A 17003-nucleotide genomic window follows, 5' to 3' on the forward strand; every position below is an offset into this window, starting at 1 on the left:
TCCTTCATGCCTTTTCAAACTATTAGTCCTCAAGCCACTGCTACTTCATTGGCTCCCTACACAATTTTTAGTCTCTTCGCGTACACGGCTGGTATGAAACAAAAGAATCGACAGTAATAACCATGCCGATCATTATCATCCCAACTTGGTGTCCGCCCTCCCGCGAGCATTGGGAGCTCGTCACATTCCTCTGGCAGTTCTTCCCGATCGTACGTTATGCCATCCGCAAAGATCAAATGTCTTTCACTAATCCAAGCTACGCAGTTCACCTTGTTCCAATGGCTCGTCAAGTACTATCCCATGGGCAAGACCTCGACCGCATCTTCCTTCAATGTCCCCGGCAAGATTGGGTGGGCCACTATGGAGGCGCCTGGCTTCATCACGCTTTTGTACTTGATGTACGCTCTGCCGAAGCAGGAGGGGATTGAGAGTCTTCCATTCACCAATTGGACTATGGCTAGTTTATTTGTGAGTACCCCCTCGCTGCCTTGAAGACATTGATACTGTGTGTTTGATGTGTTGCTTACTCCTTGCGTTCCTAAGGCGATTCACTACATCTACCGCGCCCTCATCTCCCCACTGTTTCTGAATCCCTCAATGTCACCTATCCACATTTCAGTCTGGGCTTCGGCGCTTAGTTTCCAACTGATTAATGCCACGTGCATTGGAGGCTGGCTCGGCGGATACGGCCCCACGACACAGGACGAATGGACCGGTGCTGCAATGAGACTTGAACTCGGCCTAATGATCTTTGCAGTTGGTCTCCTGGGCAACATGTATCACGACGATGAGTTGCGCGAGATCAGGAGGGCTGCAGCGCGGAATCAGGAGAGAAAGCAGAAGGCTCGGGGCGAGAAGGGTGACGGGAAAGGTGTCGAGAAGGTGTACATGGTCCCTGAGAATGGCCTCTTTCGTTTGGTGTTGTTTCCGCATTATCTATGTGAATGGATTGAGTGGGGTGGATTCTGGATGATTGGGGGAATGGCCTGTGTGCCAGCGAGGACGTTTTTAATCAATGAGGTGGCCACCATGCTGCCGAGGGCCCTCGATGGCAAACAGTGGTATATCGAGAGATTTGGAAAGGAGAAGATAGGAAGCAGGAAGGCTATCATACCAGGCATAATATGAGATGGAGGAAGGGCTTTACCCACCCAGTCATGCCATTACTCTGCGATGACGAGGCCGGCCGCTTTTCGAACGTTCGGAGGTTGGATACTGGGAGAATGAGCCAATACAGTATCGAATTGATGAGTTTCAACCCCCGAGAAGATGGTACTAAAAACCAGAATACGTGCCCGAGCAGTGCCGTGTTAGAGCACTAGGCGCTGCTCCAAGAGTGTTCTACATTACGACTCAACGCACGAACAGACACATGACCCATGGTCCAGAAATACGACGACACGGGTCTGCTGTATCTTGACAATGTGACATAAAGATCAGGTGAACTTTCTTGACGTTTCGATTACGTAAAACGCATACTATTTGTAGATAGTGGCAACGAAGAAGGCGTGTCCATCGATGCATCAGTCTTGTTAACGACGTGCACACGCCTCCAAGAGCCTGGCTCAACCTGAATCAGTCTGTGCGAGCAGCCGCGAAGGAAGGGAATCTTTGATCTTCGCAAGGAGTGACACGGTTTGCTTAAAAGGGAGATAAGACAAGTGCTCCAAAGCCTAGAAGAGGGTGTGAGGATCCTTCTTCCATGGCGGCGCTCCGGATGTTGCAGTCGTGAGGCGTATGTATGTATGTAGATGGGAGTGCATGGGCATGTAGGTATGCAAGTCGGAGGTTTCGTAGAACTGCCTACTTTTGTTAGACTATCCTCCGATCAATTCTCCGGCAGTAGTTCCGATTGAACTGAATTGTAATGTGAGCACTTGAGTTCATTTGGTGCATTGAAAAGACTCGTAAGAAGAACGACTCGCTTAGGACAACGAAGCGATCATCTGAACTTAGCCATGATTCATGGACTGCTACATCCTTCAGATTGGCTTCGAGGGAAATCCCTTTGTAAGAAAGTCGTTTGAGGCGTATGCACCTCCCAGCGCGCAGCTTGACCACAACTTTCGCTAGTGTATTTGAGGCCCCTTTTTACGCACGCCACGTAGGACCCCTTTGCGACCCCAGCTCTGGATTGATTCATTTATCATGACACTAATGAGAGGAAAGCCTGATGAGCCAGAGGTGTGGAAAGAAATCTCCACCCAAAAAGGTATTATTCGACCGATAATGCCTCAACTGCAGTGGTGGCATTGCTGGCGGGGTTGGACAGACGATTCGGGCTTGTTGCATAATGTACTCCTCCACCCCGAGACGACTGCATATGCATCAACAATTCTGCCGTAGAGTTAGCGCACCACCCGGCTCATGCCGACTCCTCGTAACTGGACAAGCGTGGCGAGGCGAGCGATCTGTCGATGGTGCAAAGGGGAAAGGGAAGGGGGGAGAGTCTAGCCAACATGCTGATGGGTCCGGAGAAAGCTGTTAGTTCAGGACGGGAAAGCTGGGGAAGCGAGTTGGAATGGTATGATTGGCTGGAAGGGAGGCTTTAGATGATGCATGTATGCAAATCTTGGATGCCAAAGCGTCTCAGTGTGGCATGGGGAAATGCGTATCTAGTCATCACGCCTGCCGTTGCTTTCTTCCTGCCTCCACTGTTTCGACTGTTACCAAATATTCTCGTTCAAGACCTTGTCGCTTAGCTCAGACGTTGATTTGCATGATGGCAGGTGTTGAGGCGAGAATCCGAGTGTTTACCCTGCATGTCCGGTGAACAAGATCGGTAGGTCAATTGCAAGGAAACGCTCATCGAAGATGAGCCAAGCTCTGCCAAGCTCTGCCAGAAAGACAGCCTGCATAATTTGCATTATTCGCGATTGAATGATAGGCGTTCAGCCGGCTAGCCTTGATAGCGGTTGGTGCCAGAATGATATGCATCCATACTTAGTGGGATCACCGCAGACTCAGAGATAGTGCAACAACATGGGTTCCTCGACTTAGGCTTAGAAATCCCTTCCCTTGATTGTAGGGATGATAGCCAATGACAAGGCCGACGGAAATTTGATTCAACGCTGAGCTAGCACCTTTCAGAGCTTTCGGGGTCTTGAGCAAGCCTCAAGGTGACACAAGGTGGACGCTAAAGCCCATTTTTTACTTCCCTTTCCGCTCGCCGCCTTTCGTAGCTTTGGCTTATTTGCGGGGCGGCCTTAGGCTTGAAAGAATTTGACCTTTTTTTCTACTCTCCAGGTCTACTAACACTAACTAATGTACTACTGTCTCTGCCTCTTTTTTCCCCCCCCAATTGCTTTCTCAAGCTGTTCAACAATTCTTCTCTGCTCCAAACTGATCTCAACGCTCTTTCATTCCTTTGTCTCTACCGTTGTTTCCCCCTTTTACCCTTCGTCTTTAACATAAAGCGGTTCATCGAACATCCTTCGACGTCACTAAAAAAGAGTGGGGTGCGAAAAGCTTGTCCATTGTCCATTGTTCTGAGAACACACCAACCAGCACTCCTGTTCTCTTCCTTACTGTTCAATCCATATTCTTTCATCACTGTGGGCTTTCACTCTATCCTTCCAGCTATCTCGAGTCCTCGTAAGACAGTGCTGAAGCCTGATTAGATATGCCGGCTCACGATATTTAACGCGCCAACGCCAATACACTCCCTGACCATTCCTTGACACATCTACCCGTCGCGAAACCTTGTGGGAGAAATATTCAGACGTCCGAGTTTTTTGGAATACCCCAGAGACCTTCCACTGCCACCCTTTCACGGGAGCCCAAAGATTCAGTCCTTCCAGGACACCTTCTTCAGCATCCGCCTCGGCAAACACACAACGGCTGGCAGCTTTCTGGGACACAATGACCTGCAGAAGGGGCATGAATTTCTTCCGACCTCGATAACATCTAGTTGGTATCAGAAGGCTACATATTATTTTGATCCAGGACTTGAACTTTCTGATCGAGTGGGAAAGCAAAGTAACCCAAGAGAGCAGAATGGCTACTACAGATACGGAGGAAAGGGTCGGGGAACATGCAGGCCAGGAAGTGTCAGTTGGAGGGAAATTGCCCACAACACCTCCATTGTCAACAGATCCGTTGTGTTTGGATGTCGTCGGGTCCAATAACGTCACTTTCCAACCCTATGATCAAGTGTTTGAGGCACCGCACTTGAAACGAATTGATCTAGTGCACATGAAAATGGATTCGCCAGCGATGGAAGAAGATCATATGCAGACGCCAAAGCTGGAGCATCCGCCATTGGTAATTGAATCCCTGGTGTCAAGGCTGTCTCAACCTGAGAAAAATGAACATCAGCAACAATGCCAAGGGAACGGAGAGGAAGATGTCATAATATCCGGACACCCAGACTATTTCACTCAAAACGTTCCGCAAGACTCGTTTGTTGCCGATATCTCTCGAACACCATCCTCGTCCAATGTATCGTCAACTGGACTGAGTGGTTCCTCGAATAGTCAACTTGACAGTTCTTCCACACCGGTCTCTCCTGATAGTCGTGTAAGTGCATGGAAGGATTACATGCCTTCATTCAATCCTGAAAGTAACAGACCTGTTTCTGTTCCCAACTTTCAAAGTAAAACTTTGTCCCGGCGCCGAGATGGACCGGACTATCCCAATTACCCAGATCAATCATTCAAGGCTCTGCAGAATCAACATTATCCTCCGCCCTACCAACCAAGCGAACCTCAGCATCTACGCACTCGAAGCTCTCATCCTGCCCAGAATCTGTCCTTTTCCTCGAGCGATGAGAAACCTGCGCGGGGCTACCCACAAATTCCTTCAGGAGCAAAGACAGCTGGCAACACGCCAGCACAGAGTCCTGGATTATTCACGCCCATGTTGTCGAAGAAGCACTGGACGGGTGAGTCCGACGAGACGCGTTCAGGCACTCCTATGCTCCATCCCGCCCATTTACAGGCGCCCAAAGAGTAAGGATTACCATGATTCATAGCTCGTCCAAAACAGGGTCTGAGTTCTTACATAATCTTGCTAACATGCCGCAGAACACATAAATTGCTGAAAGATATTGATCCTATATCTGGCAGAAAGACCATCAATCACTATGAACTACTGGAGAAGCTTGGAAGCGGTAACCATGGTACCGTGAAGCTTGCCCGAGACTTGGTCACGGATACCTTGTGCGCCGTCAAGATTGTGCGGCGCTTTTCGAAGAAGTTGCGACTGGGCCGATCAGGAGATCCGAACGACATGATAAAGAAAGAAGTCGCCATTCTCAAAAAAGCTCGACATCCGAATGTTGTCAGCTTGCTTGAAGTCATTGATGATGACGAATGGGGCAAAGTTTACCTGGCCCTCGAATATGTCGAGCGAGGAGAGATTGTTTGGCGTAAACCAACTGACAAGGATGTTGCGCTATTTGAGATGGAGCGTTGCGAACGCGAGTTGGCAAATGGCCTCAGCGACGACCACGAGAGAGCGGCTATTGAGGAGTTCAACCGGTTGGCACCGTCAAGACGACATGAGAAAGCCCAACGGCTCGCAGATCAGGAACGCAGGGATAAAGAACGCTCTGGTTGCGGAGGTGCCCACCGCGAAGCACGAAACCCCGGCTTCGATCCTTACTTCTCTCTTGAGTATGGTGGCGCATCCGAAGATGAGGCCGGTGCAGAACCTATAGGCCAATTTGCAGCTCAGATCCAAGGTAAAAAGCAGCCGACAAACGAGCCAATGCCGGTAGACTCGACAGAGGGTTTGCCTCAGAGTGAGACGCCAATCCACACCCCGAAGCCAGTCTCATACTCACTAGACACAACCAGCACGCCCGCGAGCGCATCATCCTCTCGCCCGGAGACGCCGGCACAGTATGGAGGTCCGACGTCAGGACTAGAGGTCAAAGAAACCGCTAAAGATGTCGAGTTGCAGTCCTTGCTAAACAAGATCATCCTCGGACAACAGGATTGGAATGGAATCGATGAAAATTTCCGCTACGTGCCATGCCTTACGTTGGCCCAAGCTCTGGATGCATTCCGTGATACCGTCCTTGGGCTGGAATACTTGCACTATCAAGGCATCATTCATCGTGACATAAAGCCTGCTAACCTGTTGTGGACAACGGGCTTTCGTGTCAAAATCTCTGACTTTGGAGTATCCTACCTCGGCAAGCCAATTAGAGAAGATGACAACAACGAAGAGATTGCTGAAGCTGACGCGGAGGTACACGATGAAGCCATCGAGCTTGCGAAAACGGTGGGCACTCCAGCTTTCTATGCCCCAGAGCTTTGCGACCCTCATTATTTCGAAGTCGGTGGGGACTCTGATCGTCCAGCAATCACTGGTCAGATTGACGTTTGGGCTCTTGGAGTTACACTTTATGCAATGGTCTTCGGACGACTTCCTTTCTTCGACGGCAACCAGTTTTTAATGTACGAGAAGATAGCGCGTAACGAGGTCTTCATTCCTCGAATGCGCCTCAAAGGTGTTTCTCATGAGATCGCGAGCAAAGCATTCGGAACGGTCACGGATCGTAGAAAGAGATTCGATGATATCCTCGAGTACGAAGCTGTCAATGATGAGCTTCGCGATTTGTTGAAGCGCCTGCTCGAGAAGAAGCCTTCTAAACGCATCACCCTGAAAGAGGTTAAACATCATCCCTGGGTGCTTCAAGGCATTACAGATCGAACTCTCTGGATCGACGAGACTGATCCATCACTGCAAAGCGAAGGCAAGAAGATTGAAGTCTCCACGCAAGAAGTCCAGGATTCCGTCACGCCACTTACTGTTTTTGACCGCGTCAAAGCGGGATTCCAGAGAGTCGGCTCTGTCTTACGAGGCCGTGGCTCTCAACATCGCAAGAGGACTAACAGCAATACAAAAGCTCCTGATGGCGCAGGCTCAACGGGTGCTACCAGGAATTCCCAGAGTGTCAAAGATGAGAGGAGGCCTAGTTTGAGGGGAGACGAGCAGATTCTACCTGCACTACGCGCATCGAGAGAGACCTCAGAGCATCCACTTGCGCAGAGTGTCGCAGCCAGCCCCGAATTGAAGGACAATCACTCCTGTTTTGACGACAGTGGAAACGCTGTGAGGCCTGCAAGTGATCCGCAAGCCAACCGACCAGTGCTCACTGACCGCACGCTATCCACCGCTGATTCCATGAAGACTATACGTGCTCCTGTGCCTGCCCTTTTAAGAGAAGCCTCATCGCCAAACACTTCATCACCGAATGAAGACTTCTCGTCAGCGACCACCACTGTTGTTGACCCCACGTCAAACTCGTCATCAAGTCTTAGCAACGTGTTTTCGGGGGCAGGACGACGATTCGTGGACAGTATGCGAACTAGAGAGCGAGGTGTTAGACGCCAGAGTCCCTCTCGATCAAGTCGCTCATCCTCTATAGGTGACAGCACTGAAGACTTTCATGCATCACCAAGCCTTGCTCTCTCGTCGGCCATTGCTGCCGGGCATGTGGACCAGCCCCCGGCTCTTCGTGAAGGACCCGACGCACACCCTGTGCTGCAGGATTCACCAAGTGAAGCGTTTCGGCGTGCACAAGAGCAGAATTACCGCCGCCAGACTTTTGAGCATGCGCAACGCAGAAGTCGTCCTCCAACAGTGTCCATGGGTACAGATGTTGCCTGCCCACCCTCTCCAGACGATGAGATCTTTCTTCCTCAGTTTCGTCCTACTTCAGCAGCAGACATCACTTCGGCCTTCGTCATCTCTTCATCCTCGGACCAGATTGGTTCGGGTGAATCGATGGCTCACTCTCGTGTCCCTTCCGTCGTCAGTGGGGCCTCATCCCTATCTGTGCCTTTTGAAGAAGACGAAGAGACCCGGGCCCATGTCCTTGAAAAATCCATTTCGCCCTTGACTATCGGTAGAAGGAGCGGGTCGCATCACCGTGGAACTGAAAGCGAAACGCCCAGACTAACTCCATCGATTGCGAGAGCCGCAGCGGAGAGAGCAGCAGCAGACGAGGATGACGCAGGCTACAACGGCGAAGGAGAACAAGACTCGGATAGTGAAGATGAAGGCCTGGCAATGGCCTGATCCCGCAGGAATTGGAAGAAAGTGAAGCCACTATACATATTGACGAACAGGAAATGATAAATTCGACATTCAGCGATGGCGCACACGGTGAGGGAGGATACCAACGATTTTGTAACGCAAAGGGTGTCACAGAATCTTCGCAATTACGATTTTATCTAGGGTTTGGTGGATGCAATAGACTTCACTTCATCTTTCCTTACGGCGTATCTACACGCCGTCTATCTTTCTCTAGTGTCAACTCAACTCAAGTCGCACTGGACACAAAAGCGATGCCTGGAGTTTAAATGCATCAAAAGACTTGACACAGCGAAGGAGGTATCAGTCTCCCGGTTGCTAGGCCAGATGCTGTTATGACCGGCTGGCTTTATATAGATTTAGGGTCATTGACCTTGCTAGGTAGCTAGCTACGTTAATTGAATAATCTTTGATCTCAAGATCTCTCGCTGGATTGTCGTCTGACCTGTGGGACTGGGGTGTCATCGGACAAGTACTCCCTTGTATTCTCCCCAGCCCCTATCTTGCAAACCTTTCCACTGCACCAGCACCCGGTCACAAAGACCGCACCACACGATGATTCTTCCACTCAAACTTGGCCGTTTGACCCGCGCCCAGGATTCAACATAGATCACCCGCATTTTGCCCGCGCTGCCCTGGCCTCGCACAGACTGCCTGGCTGGACCGACGAGAGGCAGGAAAGAGAAGTAGCGCAAGATCGTCGCCGCCAAAATCAGAACGAGAGAGGTAGCAGGCCCATTCGTGAGTATGAGATCCGGATACCCTTCGGGATGCCAGTAGAGTAGCATGAGACCGGCGTAAAGACACCTCAGCGAGCTCGGCGGCGAGGTCACAAGTGATTGATGTATCTGCCGAGCTCGAGGGACGGTGTGGATGCTATAGGCCCTCCTCAAGATCCCCCTCATCTCTTTCCCTTCCGCACCCGTCAAGCCGACAGTCCCTCGCCTCTTCTTCTCACCCTCCTCCTCCTCCTCCTCCTCCTCCTCCTCCTTGGCAGCAAGACCTCGCTCGAACCCCTGAGCTTTCCCAGCGCTGAAGTCGTCCCCGCTTCCGACCACGTAGGATCTGTATGTGTAACGGGCCGGGTCGAGCGAGGTGAGGAGGGAGAGCATTTCGGCCGTGTGCCCGCCGCTGCCGAGAACGATGAGAAGGTGCGTCGGCGTCCCGCGTGCGCGTGGGGGTGGACGGCTGCGGTGGAAGGCGGGGAGGATGTAGATGAGACGGAGCTACGGGACAGGGTCAGTTGAGAGGATGAGCGTTGAGCGTTGGGGGGCTTTACGAAGGCCGTGGTCAGGAGGATGAGGGTGGAGGCGAGGATGTAGGCGAGGGATGGCATGGGGAGTGAGTTTTATGGAGTGAGCTTGGAGAGGTGTAAGTTGGAGGAGGGTGGCTTTGGCATGGTGGATTCAATCACGCTTGAGGTTCGGATGGTTGGAGTGAATGAATGTGATTCGTGATCTTCTTTCTTATTGACACTAGATATCAGGTTGTCAGATTCACATTGATACTGAGAGTTTTATTGAACTGCTGATGTGTTGAATTGGAATGTTGAGACATTGGGACCGCAAACATGGACAACACATCATGCTGAGTAGACTTTTACACTTACAGCCATATGTTTCCTGTCCGTTTGTAGCTTACCGCTGCATCAATTGTCTCCGCGCTCTTGATTGAATGAGAAATCTGGAGAAAGATCGTGGATTCAGAGTCACATCTCCGGCCCAATTTTTTCTAAACTCCGAACATCATCAACCCCTCCAAACAGTCTTGCATCGAACCTTCAATGGCATTTCTATTCCGGGGGAAGCTCGTATGCTTCTACTGTGGCTGCAAATCAGCTAAGACGCGAACGCCCAATGTCCGCCGATGGCAGTGTGCACATTGTGAGGCCGAAAACTACTTGGATCAGGTGCCTTTGTTTACATACCCTCCCTACGATACCCTTGCTGACGTGCTACACTGTAGAATGGCGAAATCACAGACCCTCCGGCAGACGATGTCTCATCCAACGCTCGCTACGCACAACCACTTGCTCGGCAAACTTCTGCAGTGTTCCAGACACCTGACGACTCCCTGTTCTGTCCAACGTGCTTGAAGAATCAGCATCTCGTGTCGCAGGCATTGGCTTCTTACTTGCCATCTCCCGATGCGCCAGATTATGCGGAATACGTCAAAGCAGAAGATGAGTACCTGAAGGGGCTGGAAGAGCGGTACCCACAAGTATGCAAGAGATGCGAGCCGAGGGTGCAGGAGAGGATACGAGCTGCAGGGTATGCAGCGAAGACGGATCATCTAAGAAGGATGATGGACAGGACTAGAGGATGTGGCATACAGTACAGAGACACGAGCTGGGGAAGTCCCCTGGTTGCTCTGGGAGGTATAGGCTGGTTTCTAAGCTTGACTGGCCAAACCTTATGGGATGGGCTGTCCCTCTTGAACTCCACGGAAGAGCGCCATGGTCTCCGAGATCCACGAGATTCCGCGTCAGGTTCAATGTGTCTACAGCAGGTCATGAGGGGTACAGGCTCCGTATCAGACTGCACTGAGAGTTTGTGCTCAGCTGCTGGGCTGGCCTTACTTCTTGGCTTTCTGTCGTCGTGGTGGCATCCAATGCTTCAAGAATCATTGAGAAGAAAAGGCGGCCGAGCAGTTGGTACATCAGAATTCTATCAGCTGCAGGGCATGCTCCTTATCATCAGATGGGTTACATGGTGGTACCTTCACGGCTCTGACCTCAAAGTGCATGTGACTAAGGCTGCTCATCTGTCGCTGCTCGTTCTTACTACGATTGTAAGTACTCGACCCGCAGACATGGTATTTGAGGCTAATATATTCCCAGATAACCGTCAAGTCTTTTCGCTCCGTTCGGATGGACTACTCGGCTCCAGTCAAATTTCAAGATAGTCCCGGGCCTTTGGTATCTCAGATGACCCAGCAGAAAGCGGCCGGCGTGAGGACAGGGGATCTTGGTTACGTCCCTCAACAGCCGAATATGCCAATGACTCGCCACGATGGTGGTACACGTCCATTCTCTATCATGGATTTTGCGCCGCCAAATCAGCAGCGACGTCCAGCAATATACCAACCCCCTACTCCTCCACCGGATGATGACGATAATGAAGCCATGGATTGGACTCCTTCGCAAGAAATTAGAATCCTGCGTCCAGCAGCGTCACATCGCACTTCCAACGCGGTGTCCCAACAGCCACAGTCATTTCCGTACCCTGAAATTCTTCCAGCTCAAAGTCTTCGCAACCCGCTAAGTCAGCCTGTGTTCCGTAGTAGCCCCGAAACGCGATATCAGGAGTCCTTCAAAACCCCCAAGAAATACACCATGCGAGACTCACATGATGAGTCTCCTTTTGTCACCCCATATGAGCCTTCACTTGCAGCTGGTAGTCCGGAGCTGTCCCCTATAAAGTTTGCTCAACCTAGATTCTTCCCACCTACCGATCGCGAAGATCTTGGTCTCGAATCTCTCATGGCGAACAACTTCTCACTTGCCGAAGAACCTCGCGAGGTCCGTGCACGCCAACAATATGGAAAACACGAGAATGAAACGCAGTCAAAATTGGACGCTGTCTATGCACAATTGCACGGACCGGTGGCCTTGCTTCTTCTTACCATCTCATTCATGGTCTGGACCAGCACACCAATACCATCTCTTGCCGCCTCCCGAATGCACTTGGGGCTCGCAGCTTTAGGCATTGCGGCTCTTGTCATCCTCAAATCTCTCCTGCCGGCAGTCCGCAAGGATAGTGACCGAAGCCTCAGCGATATTGTGCTTCTCGCATTCGAGCTAATCACAACCATTATATTCGGATTTGCTCTACGCGAACGGGCAGCGACCGCTTCCGCGGAGGACAGTATCGGACCGCTTGAGACCCCAGGCCTAAGTTTGATAGCTGTGCTGATCGCGCAAGAAGCATGGATGCTTTACTCTAGGACCTGTATTCGTCGAATGAGCAATGGAAACGCTCCATCCCCGCCTGTTCCGCAACCAGCGGCTGCGCCTGACAAATCAGACCGTCAACAGCCCTTCGTGGGAAGCAGCATGTCCTCATCTAGACAGAATCCTAATGTTGGAATGTCAACAGCTTCCAATGGCCAACATACCCCGGCATTATCACAGCGCACGACACGCTCCAGGACGAAACTGGAGAATGATGCTCGTGCTCCAGGTGGGTTTGGTAGCCTCTCCCTTGGTGGTAATGCCAGGAATGAGCAGGCGCTAGGGATGAACTCCTTGAATATATGGCAACCACAGAGCAAGAAAGGAAAGGGAATGTGGTGATTACGAGGACAGATTTTTTTTAGAAAGCATGATGTTTGGTAGAAACCATGATTAGGTGCAGCTTTACGACCAACATAGCGGGCGTCTTGGTATGTTTAAGAAATCTTTTTGGATAGCGAAGCATAGCGCTGGCGTCAAATGGGACGACATCCCTTAACTCTCTACGTTGACCAGCATGCCACCTATCTCCCGTTTCCGAAAATCGTTGTGAATACTGCTTTTGTAAGCTTTTGCTCCTCTCCGCCCCGTCATTGATGTCGGCAACGCTGTGTCTCTTGCCATCCGCACCCGGTTGACTGCCTTCCAAATCTCGTCTACGTTTCCTCACTTGCTGTCAACACTCATCGGTGTCGCAACGCAAATCGGCGATTCCGCCAGCGAAATGGGAACGGATAGGGGGTGGCCCGGCACTAATGGCGCTACAGAGGAGCGGCGAGGACATCTTCACGGTTCAGCATATCGACCAAGACCGGACGTCTGGAGTGCAGCCATGTCTAACCTGTCCATGAAAAGGCTGCGAGCGAATACTGATGGCGATGCGGCAATCCCCTCCAGGTCTTCGGACGATTACCGGAAAATGACAGCGAGGACCTGTGGCACGGAATGGTCCAGGGGGGGGGGGTTGGTTCCAGCGGCTCGAGGCAATATCACGTAGGATCGGAAGCGTCAGTCACTATCGGGGAGACAATCGCCAAAATTACAGAGCAGACGCCATCTCACAGCTCCTTGGGTACGAAGAAGAGCGCTCGCTGGTGACGCTGAGAAAAACTGGGAAGACCATCGTTCTGAGTGGCAGCGATAGGATGGGCCGCGAAGTCGTCGATCGGTTGTATCACGATGGTTAACCTCTGGATAACGGTATGCATTATTTCGTTGAAGGCATGAGTGAGGATGAGACGGACAAGACGCGCGGTGATCAGGAGTCGGTTGACGAAGTACAAGAGTAGTTGGAACTTGGATGGAATCACGATATGTATAAGACGTTGGACCAGCTCTTGGAGAAGCTGGGCGTAGGCGTGGATGATGAGAGGTTTCAAGGGTCTGAAATGGACGTTGAGACCGTGGAAAGGACAATGCCGGTGGAGCAGGCTCGCAAGAGTCAAAAAGCTAGGTTACGTTGAGATGATGTGCCGAGGTTGCGGATGTGGGAACTCTCAGTGTCCTGTACGTATTTCCGGAGTTCTTGAGTCCCCTTTGGATCAGACGTTCAGTCGTGAGTTGTGTCATGAGTGTGTTCTCTTAGGCTTGTTTCCAGGCTCGAAATCCCACCGTCACGAGGCAATGAATGCTGACCCTACTTTATTCAGTCCATGGTTGGGGCGATGAGGATGGGCTGCTTCCATACTGAGAACTCAAAGATGGTTCAGCCTGCTGTATCATTCGTACGGATCGGTCCAGCTTCCACAAAGGAGCTAAATGGTCCTGGACCGTTTCGCGGACTAATCGTCTGGCCTGGCCCAGACCAGTACCTCTTGGACCTGCTCGAGGTTATACTTAAAGGGTCCGGACGGGTCCAAGGTGTGTGCACGCACAGACTGAACCGCTACTCTGAGGGGTCTGGCATGTGTATTTTGTTGATCTGGTTTAGTCCCAGGGATCTCGGAGCATAGCTGCCGTTTGCCGAGCTTCTCCATTCATCCAAATCCCCGAACGGCAAAGCGCGGTGAGTGCATATTCATAGCTTGCGATCCGGTCAGGTGTGTAATAAGACCCTGCATCTCCAAGGGTCCACATTGAGAATATACGACAGTTCGTCCCATCAACTTCTGTTCTGTACGTAAACAAAGGTAAGTATTGAAGCCTGGCTTCTACCTTCAGACCTCGATGACTTCAAGGTGGCATATTCTTTCCTTGAGTGATCGGCTATGCTTGCCGACAATGTGTCTTTCAACTTGAACAGTGATAGTAATCTAATCTTCGCGCAGTGCTAGCACTACTGCCATCGCCCCTCAAGCTCTGAATCTCATTCTCAACAACGCCAAAGACTTATGCGGCTATCACACTACTTTAGGTCAAGATACTTGCCAATGCAACCGTGATGTTCGTACTATTCTCATTTTGATGTCCTTCTAGGACATTGAATCAAGGATGAATGGTCTATGTGCCTCCTTCGGTTGTGTTCGCGATGTCGTAACTTCCAAGCGATCCCGTGACCTCACCTGGCAAACCGTCTCGCGAGCTACGGAGTTCATCGATCCAGGGTCCGCCATCTTGGATATAAAAGGCCGTCAGAGATCCTGCTAAAATGCGAGATTACAATCTTTGCTGCATCAGAATTATACACTTCCTCGCAACTCCAACATACCACGATCAGAACAAGCATTTCTGCTTCAGCTAATAGCAATGAGTGAAAAAATCAAAGTCGCTGCCGTGCACGCCGAACCCGTGTGGGGTGACCTCCAAGGCTCCGTGAAAAAGGTGGTCGAGCTCATTTTGGAAGCGGCCAATAAGGGAACGAAGGTGTTTGGTCTCCCTCAACTTTTCGTGCCGGGATACCCGTGGTAAGCTGTATCGATTATGAAAGACAGCCATTCAAACCCTCATGCTTATGGTTAGCGTAGGACGATTTGGACCCCAGCGCTCTTTTCGAGTGTCGAGCACCGTATTGACTACATGAGAAGCTCCATGTCCAAGGTTTCCCCTGAGGTGGCCCGCAATCAGAGCGCCGTGAAGGATGCGGGCATGACAATTGTGTTGGGCTATAGTGAGAGAGGGGGAACAATATTATATGAAGCGCAGGTGAGGAAGACTACCGACCAATGTGGAGCATTGCCGATCTTTATGTCAAGCCTTCATGAGCTGAAAGGAGAGATTCTGCATAATCGCCGCAAGATCAAGCCAACTCACGTAGAGAAGAGGCTTTTTGGCGAGAGGCACTCTGAGATATACGGGCCTGATGGATCGCCATTGGGCCCACATGAAGAGGGAATGCTGTATGCTGAAATTGATCTTGCGAAAATCGAGATTGCGAAACATTTCCTGGACACCGTGGGACATCATGCGCGCCCGGACTCGTTGAACCTCAAAGTCAATACTGCTCCAATCAAGCATGTCCGTCATGTGCAGTAGCCGGGTGCATACTCTAGCTCCCGTGCAGTGTTGCAGATTTGAGTAGTTTATATGTCGTATTAATCTGTACCTTACTTCGTGACCCCCGTAAACGCCATCTATTTTTAGCTCAAAGCCATTGAAACATTAACTACTTTACTTGTCTGTGAGTAGTGTAGAGCAGAAGTCGTAAACACGTCTTACGTACGCTTGCGTGGCTGAAACGCCCAACTGTCGGTTGGCATCACCTCGCTTCTTCCTTCTTCTTAGGAAATTTCTCCATAAGGCACCAGAGGTAAACAGTAACATAAGACTACCTATCAAACTTGCTCAAATCCTAATTTATAATAACAATGGCTTCCTGTCCCAGAACCGTTGCCAATCTCTTGGTGTACGACCTGAACATCTCCACAGAATTCTTACCGATGCTCTCCTCCTCTCGTCTAAATCCCATTTGATCGACCATCGGATGCCTCGATGCGCTCTCAAATCGTCAACCGGCTCCGCAGCAACTCTACTCCTTTGAACTCAGTACCCCCTGCATCTACATCGAATGACTACTCGACTGATCTCGCCAATCTCGCAGCTCGCATCATCTACCGTTCCCCTCTACCTTCACAGAACGATCTTCCTGTCTTCATACTGAATGGCGGCGCTTTCCCGGACGCCAAAACAACTGACTACGATGTCCTGCTCCCCTACGTGCTATCTAGACTACCGGACGATGAAGAGCTGATTGGTGGGCATGGCTACGAAGTGGTCTTCTTTGCAGGAATTGGGGGCAATGCAACCAAGCAAACCAAGAAGGCAAAACCTAGTTGGCAATGGTTTATGCAAGCATATCATATGTTGACGAGGGCGAAAAGGAAGAGGTTGCAAAAGCTCTACATTGTGCATGACAAGAACTTCATCAGGCTGTTGATCGAATTCTTCGCTTCGGTCGTCTCCCCAAAGTTCAGGAAGAAAGTCATCAGTGTCTCCACATTGAGCGGGCTGGCTCTGCAGATTCCAATCGAGGACTTGTTGATTCCTCCATCTGCCTATTTGACCGACCGTCGGAAGTCTTCTGACATCTACGCGCCATACGCAAGTGGGCGGAGAGCTTTTGGCGTCCAGAATTTTCTCCCCGCCTCCGCGGATGGGTCAGTCAGACTGCCAAGGGTATTACGAGAAACCACAAGCTTTGTCATCATGGACGATAACATCAAGGCCGAGGGTATCTTCCGTGTCAGTGCTCGGGCTCAGACTGTAGAGATTTTGAAGGAAGCCTACGATCGAGGTCAAAAGTTCATCGTATGGAAACAAGTTGACACGGCCGTAGCATCTAGCTACTACAGAGAAGGCCTTGGACATGTCTGGGTAGAGGAGCTAGACCAGGCCGAAGGCTATGAACTTCATGTCGCGGCAGTCTTGATCAAGCTTTGGTGTACGTATTTTCGGAGTTCATATTTCCTCCTTTGAACCAAATACTGAGTCTTGAGAGATGTCTTGGGAATATCAATCCTCTAGACGTGTTCCAGGGCTCGCTATACCCCTTCGAACAAGCAAGACTGACTCCGAAATCATCATCTAGACAAGGAGCTGAAGGAGCCGATCTTCCCGCCGTCTAGCTATC

General features: G+C 50.8%; 6 protein-coding genes across 6 annotated transcripts; 5 read left to right on the top strand and 1 right to left on the bottom strand.

The window, feature by feature from the left end:
* Positions 1-122: 122 nt before the first annotated feature.
* On the top strand, positions 123-1128 carry HO173_003728 (uncharacterized protein; the record flags this gene model as incomplete). The annotated part of the gene is made up of 3 exons (XM_037305653.1): positions 123-209; positions 265-468; positions 544-1128. 3 exons carry the CDS (start codon positions 123-125, stop codon positions 1126-1128), a joined length of 876 nt encoding a protein of 291 aa, XP_037167408.1.
* Positions 1129-3996: 2868 nt separating this feature from the next.
* Positions 3997-8031, top strand: HO173_003729 (uncharacterized protein; the record flags this gene model as incomplete). The annotated part of the gene is made up of 2 exons (XM_037305654.1): positions 3997-4949; positions 5025-8031. The coding sequence occupies 2 exons, from the start codon at positions 3997-3999 to the stop codon at positions 8029-8031; spliced, it is 3960 nt and encodes a 1319-aa protein (XP_037167409.1).
* Positions 8032-8507: 476 nt separating this feature from the next.
* HO173_003730 (uncharacterized protein) lies at positions 8508-9382 on the bottom strand (the record flags this gene model as incomplete). Its single annotated transcript, XM_037305655.1, has 2 exons — positions 8508-9272; positions 9326-9382. The coding sequence occupies 2 exons, from the start codon at positions 9380-9382 to the stop codon at positions 8508-8510; spliced, it is 822 nt and encodes a 273-aa protein (XP_037167410.1).
* Positions 9383-9829: 447 nt separating this feature from the next.
* On the top strand, positions 9830-12340 carry HO173_003731 (uncharacterized protein; the record flags this gene model as incomplete). The annotated part of the gene is made up of 3 exons (XM_037305656.1): positions 9830-9955; positions 10012-10836; positions 10886-12340. The coding sequence occupies 3 exons, from the start codon at positions 9830-9832 to the stop codon at positions 12338-12340; spliced, it is 2406 nt and encodes an 801-aa protein (XP_037167411.1).
* A 2343-nt stretch (positions 12341-14683) lies between these two features.
* HO173_003732 (uncharacterized protein) lies at positions 14684-15409 on the top strand (the record flags this gene model as incomplete). The annotated part of the gene is made up of 2 exons (XM_037305657.1): positions 14684-14841; positions 14902-15409. 2 exons carry the CDS (start codon positions 14684-14686, stop codon positions 15407-15409), a joined length of 666 nt encoding a protein of 221 aa, XP_037167412.1.
* Positions 15410-15865: 456 nt separating this feature from the next.
* On the top strand, positions 15866-16897 carry HO173_003733 (uncharacterized protein; the record flags this gene model as incomplete). Its single annotated transcript, XM_037305658.1, has 2 exons — positions 15866-16814; positions 16872-16897. 2 exons carry the CDS (start codon positions 15866-15868, stop codon positions 16895-16897), a joined length of 975 nt encoding a protein of 324 aa, XP_037167413.1.
* Between the last annotated feature and the right edge of the window lie 106 nt (positions 16898-17003).

Source organism: Letharia columbiana, assembly GCF_014066305.1.
Source record: "Letharia columbiana isolate WasteWater2 chromosome Unknown Sc0000009_s1, whole genome shotgun sequence".
NCBI lineage: Eukaryota > Fungi > Ascomycota > Lecanoromycetes > Lecanorales > Parmeliaceae > Letharia > Letharia columbiana.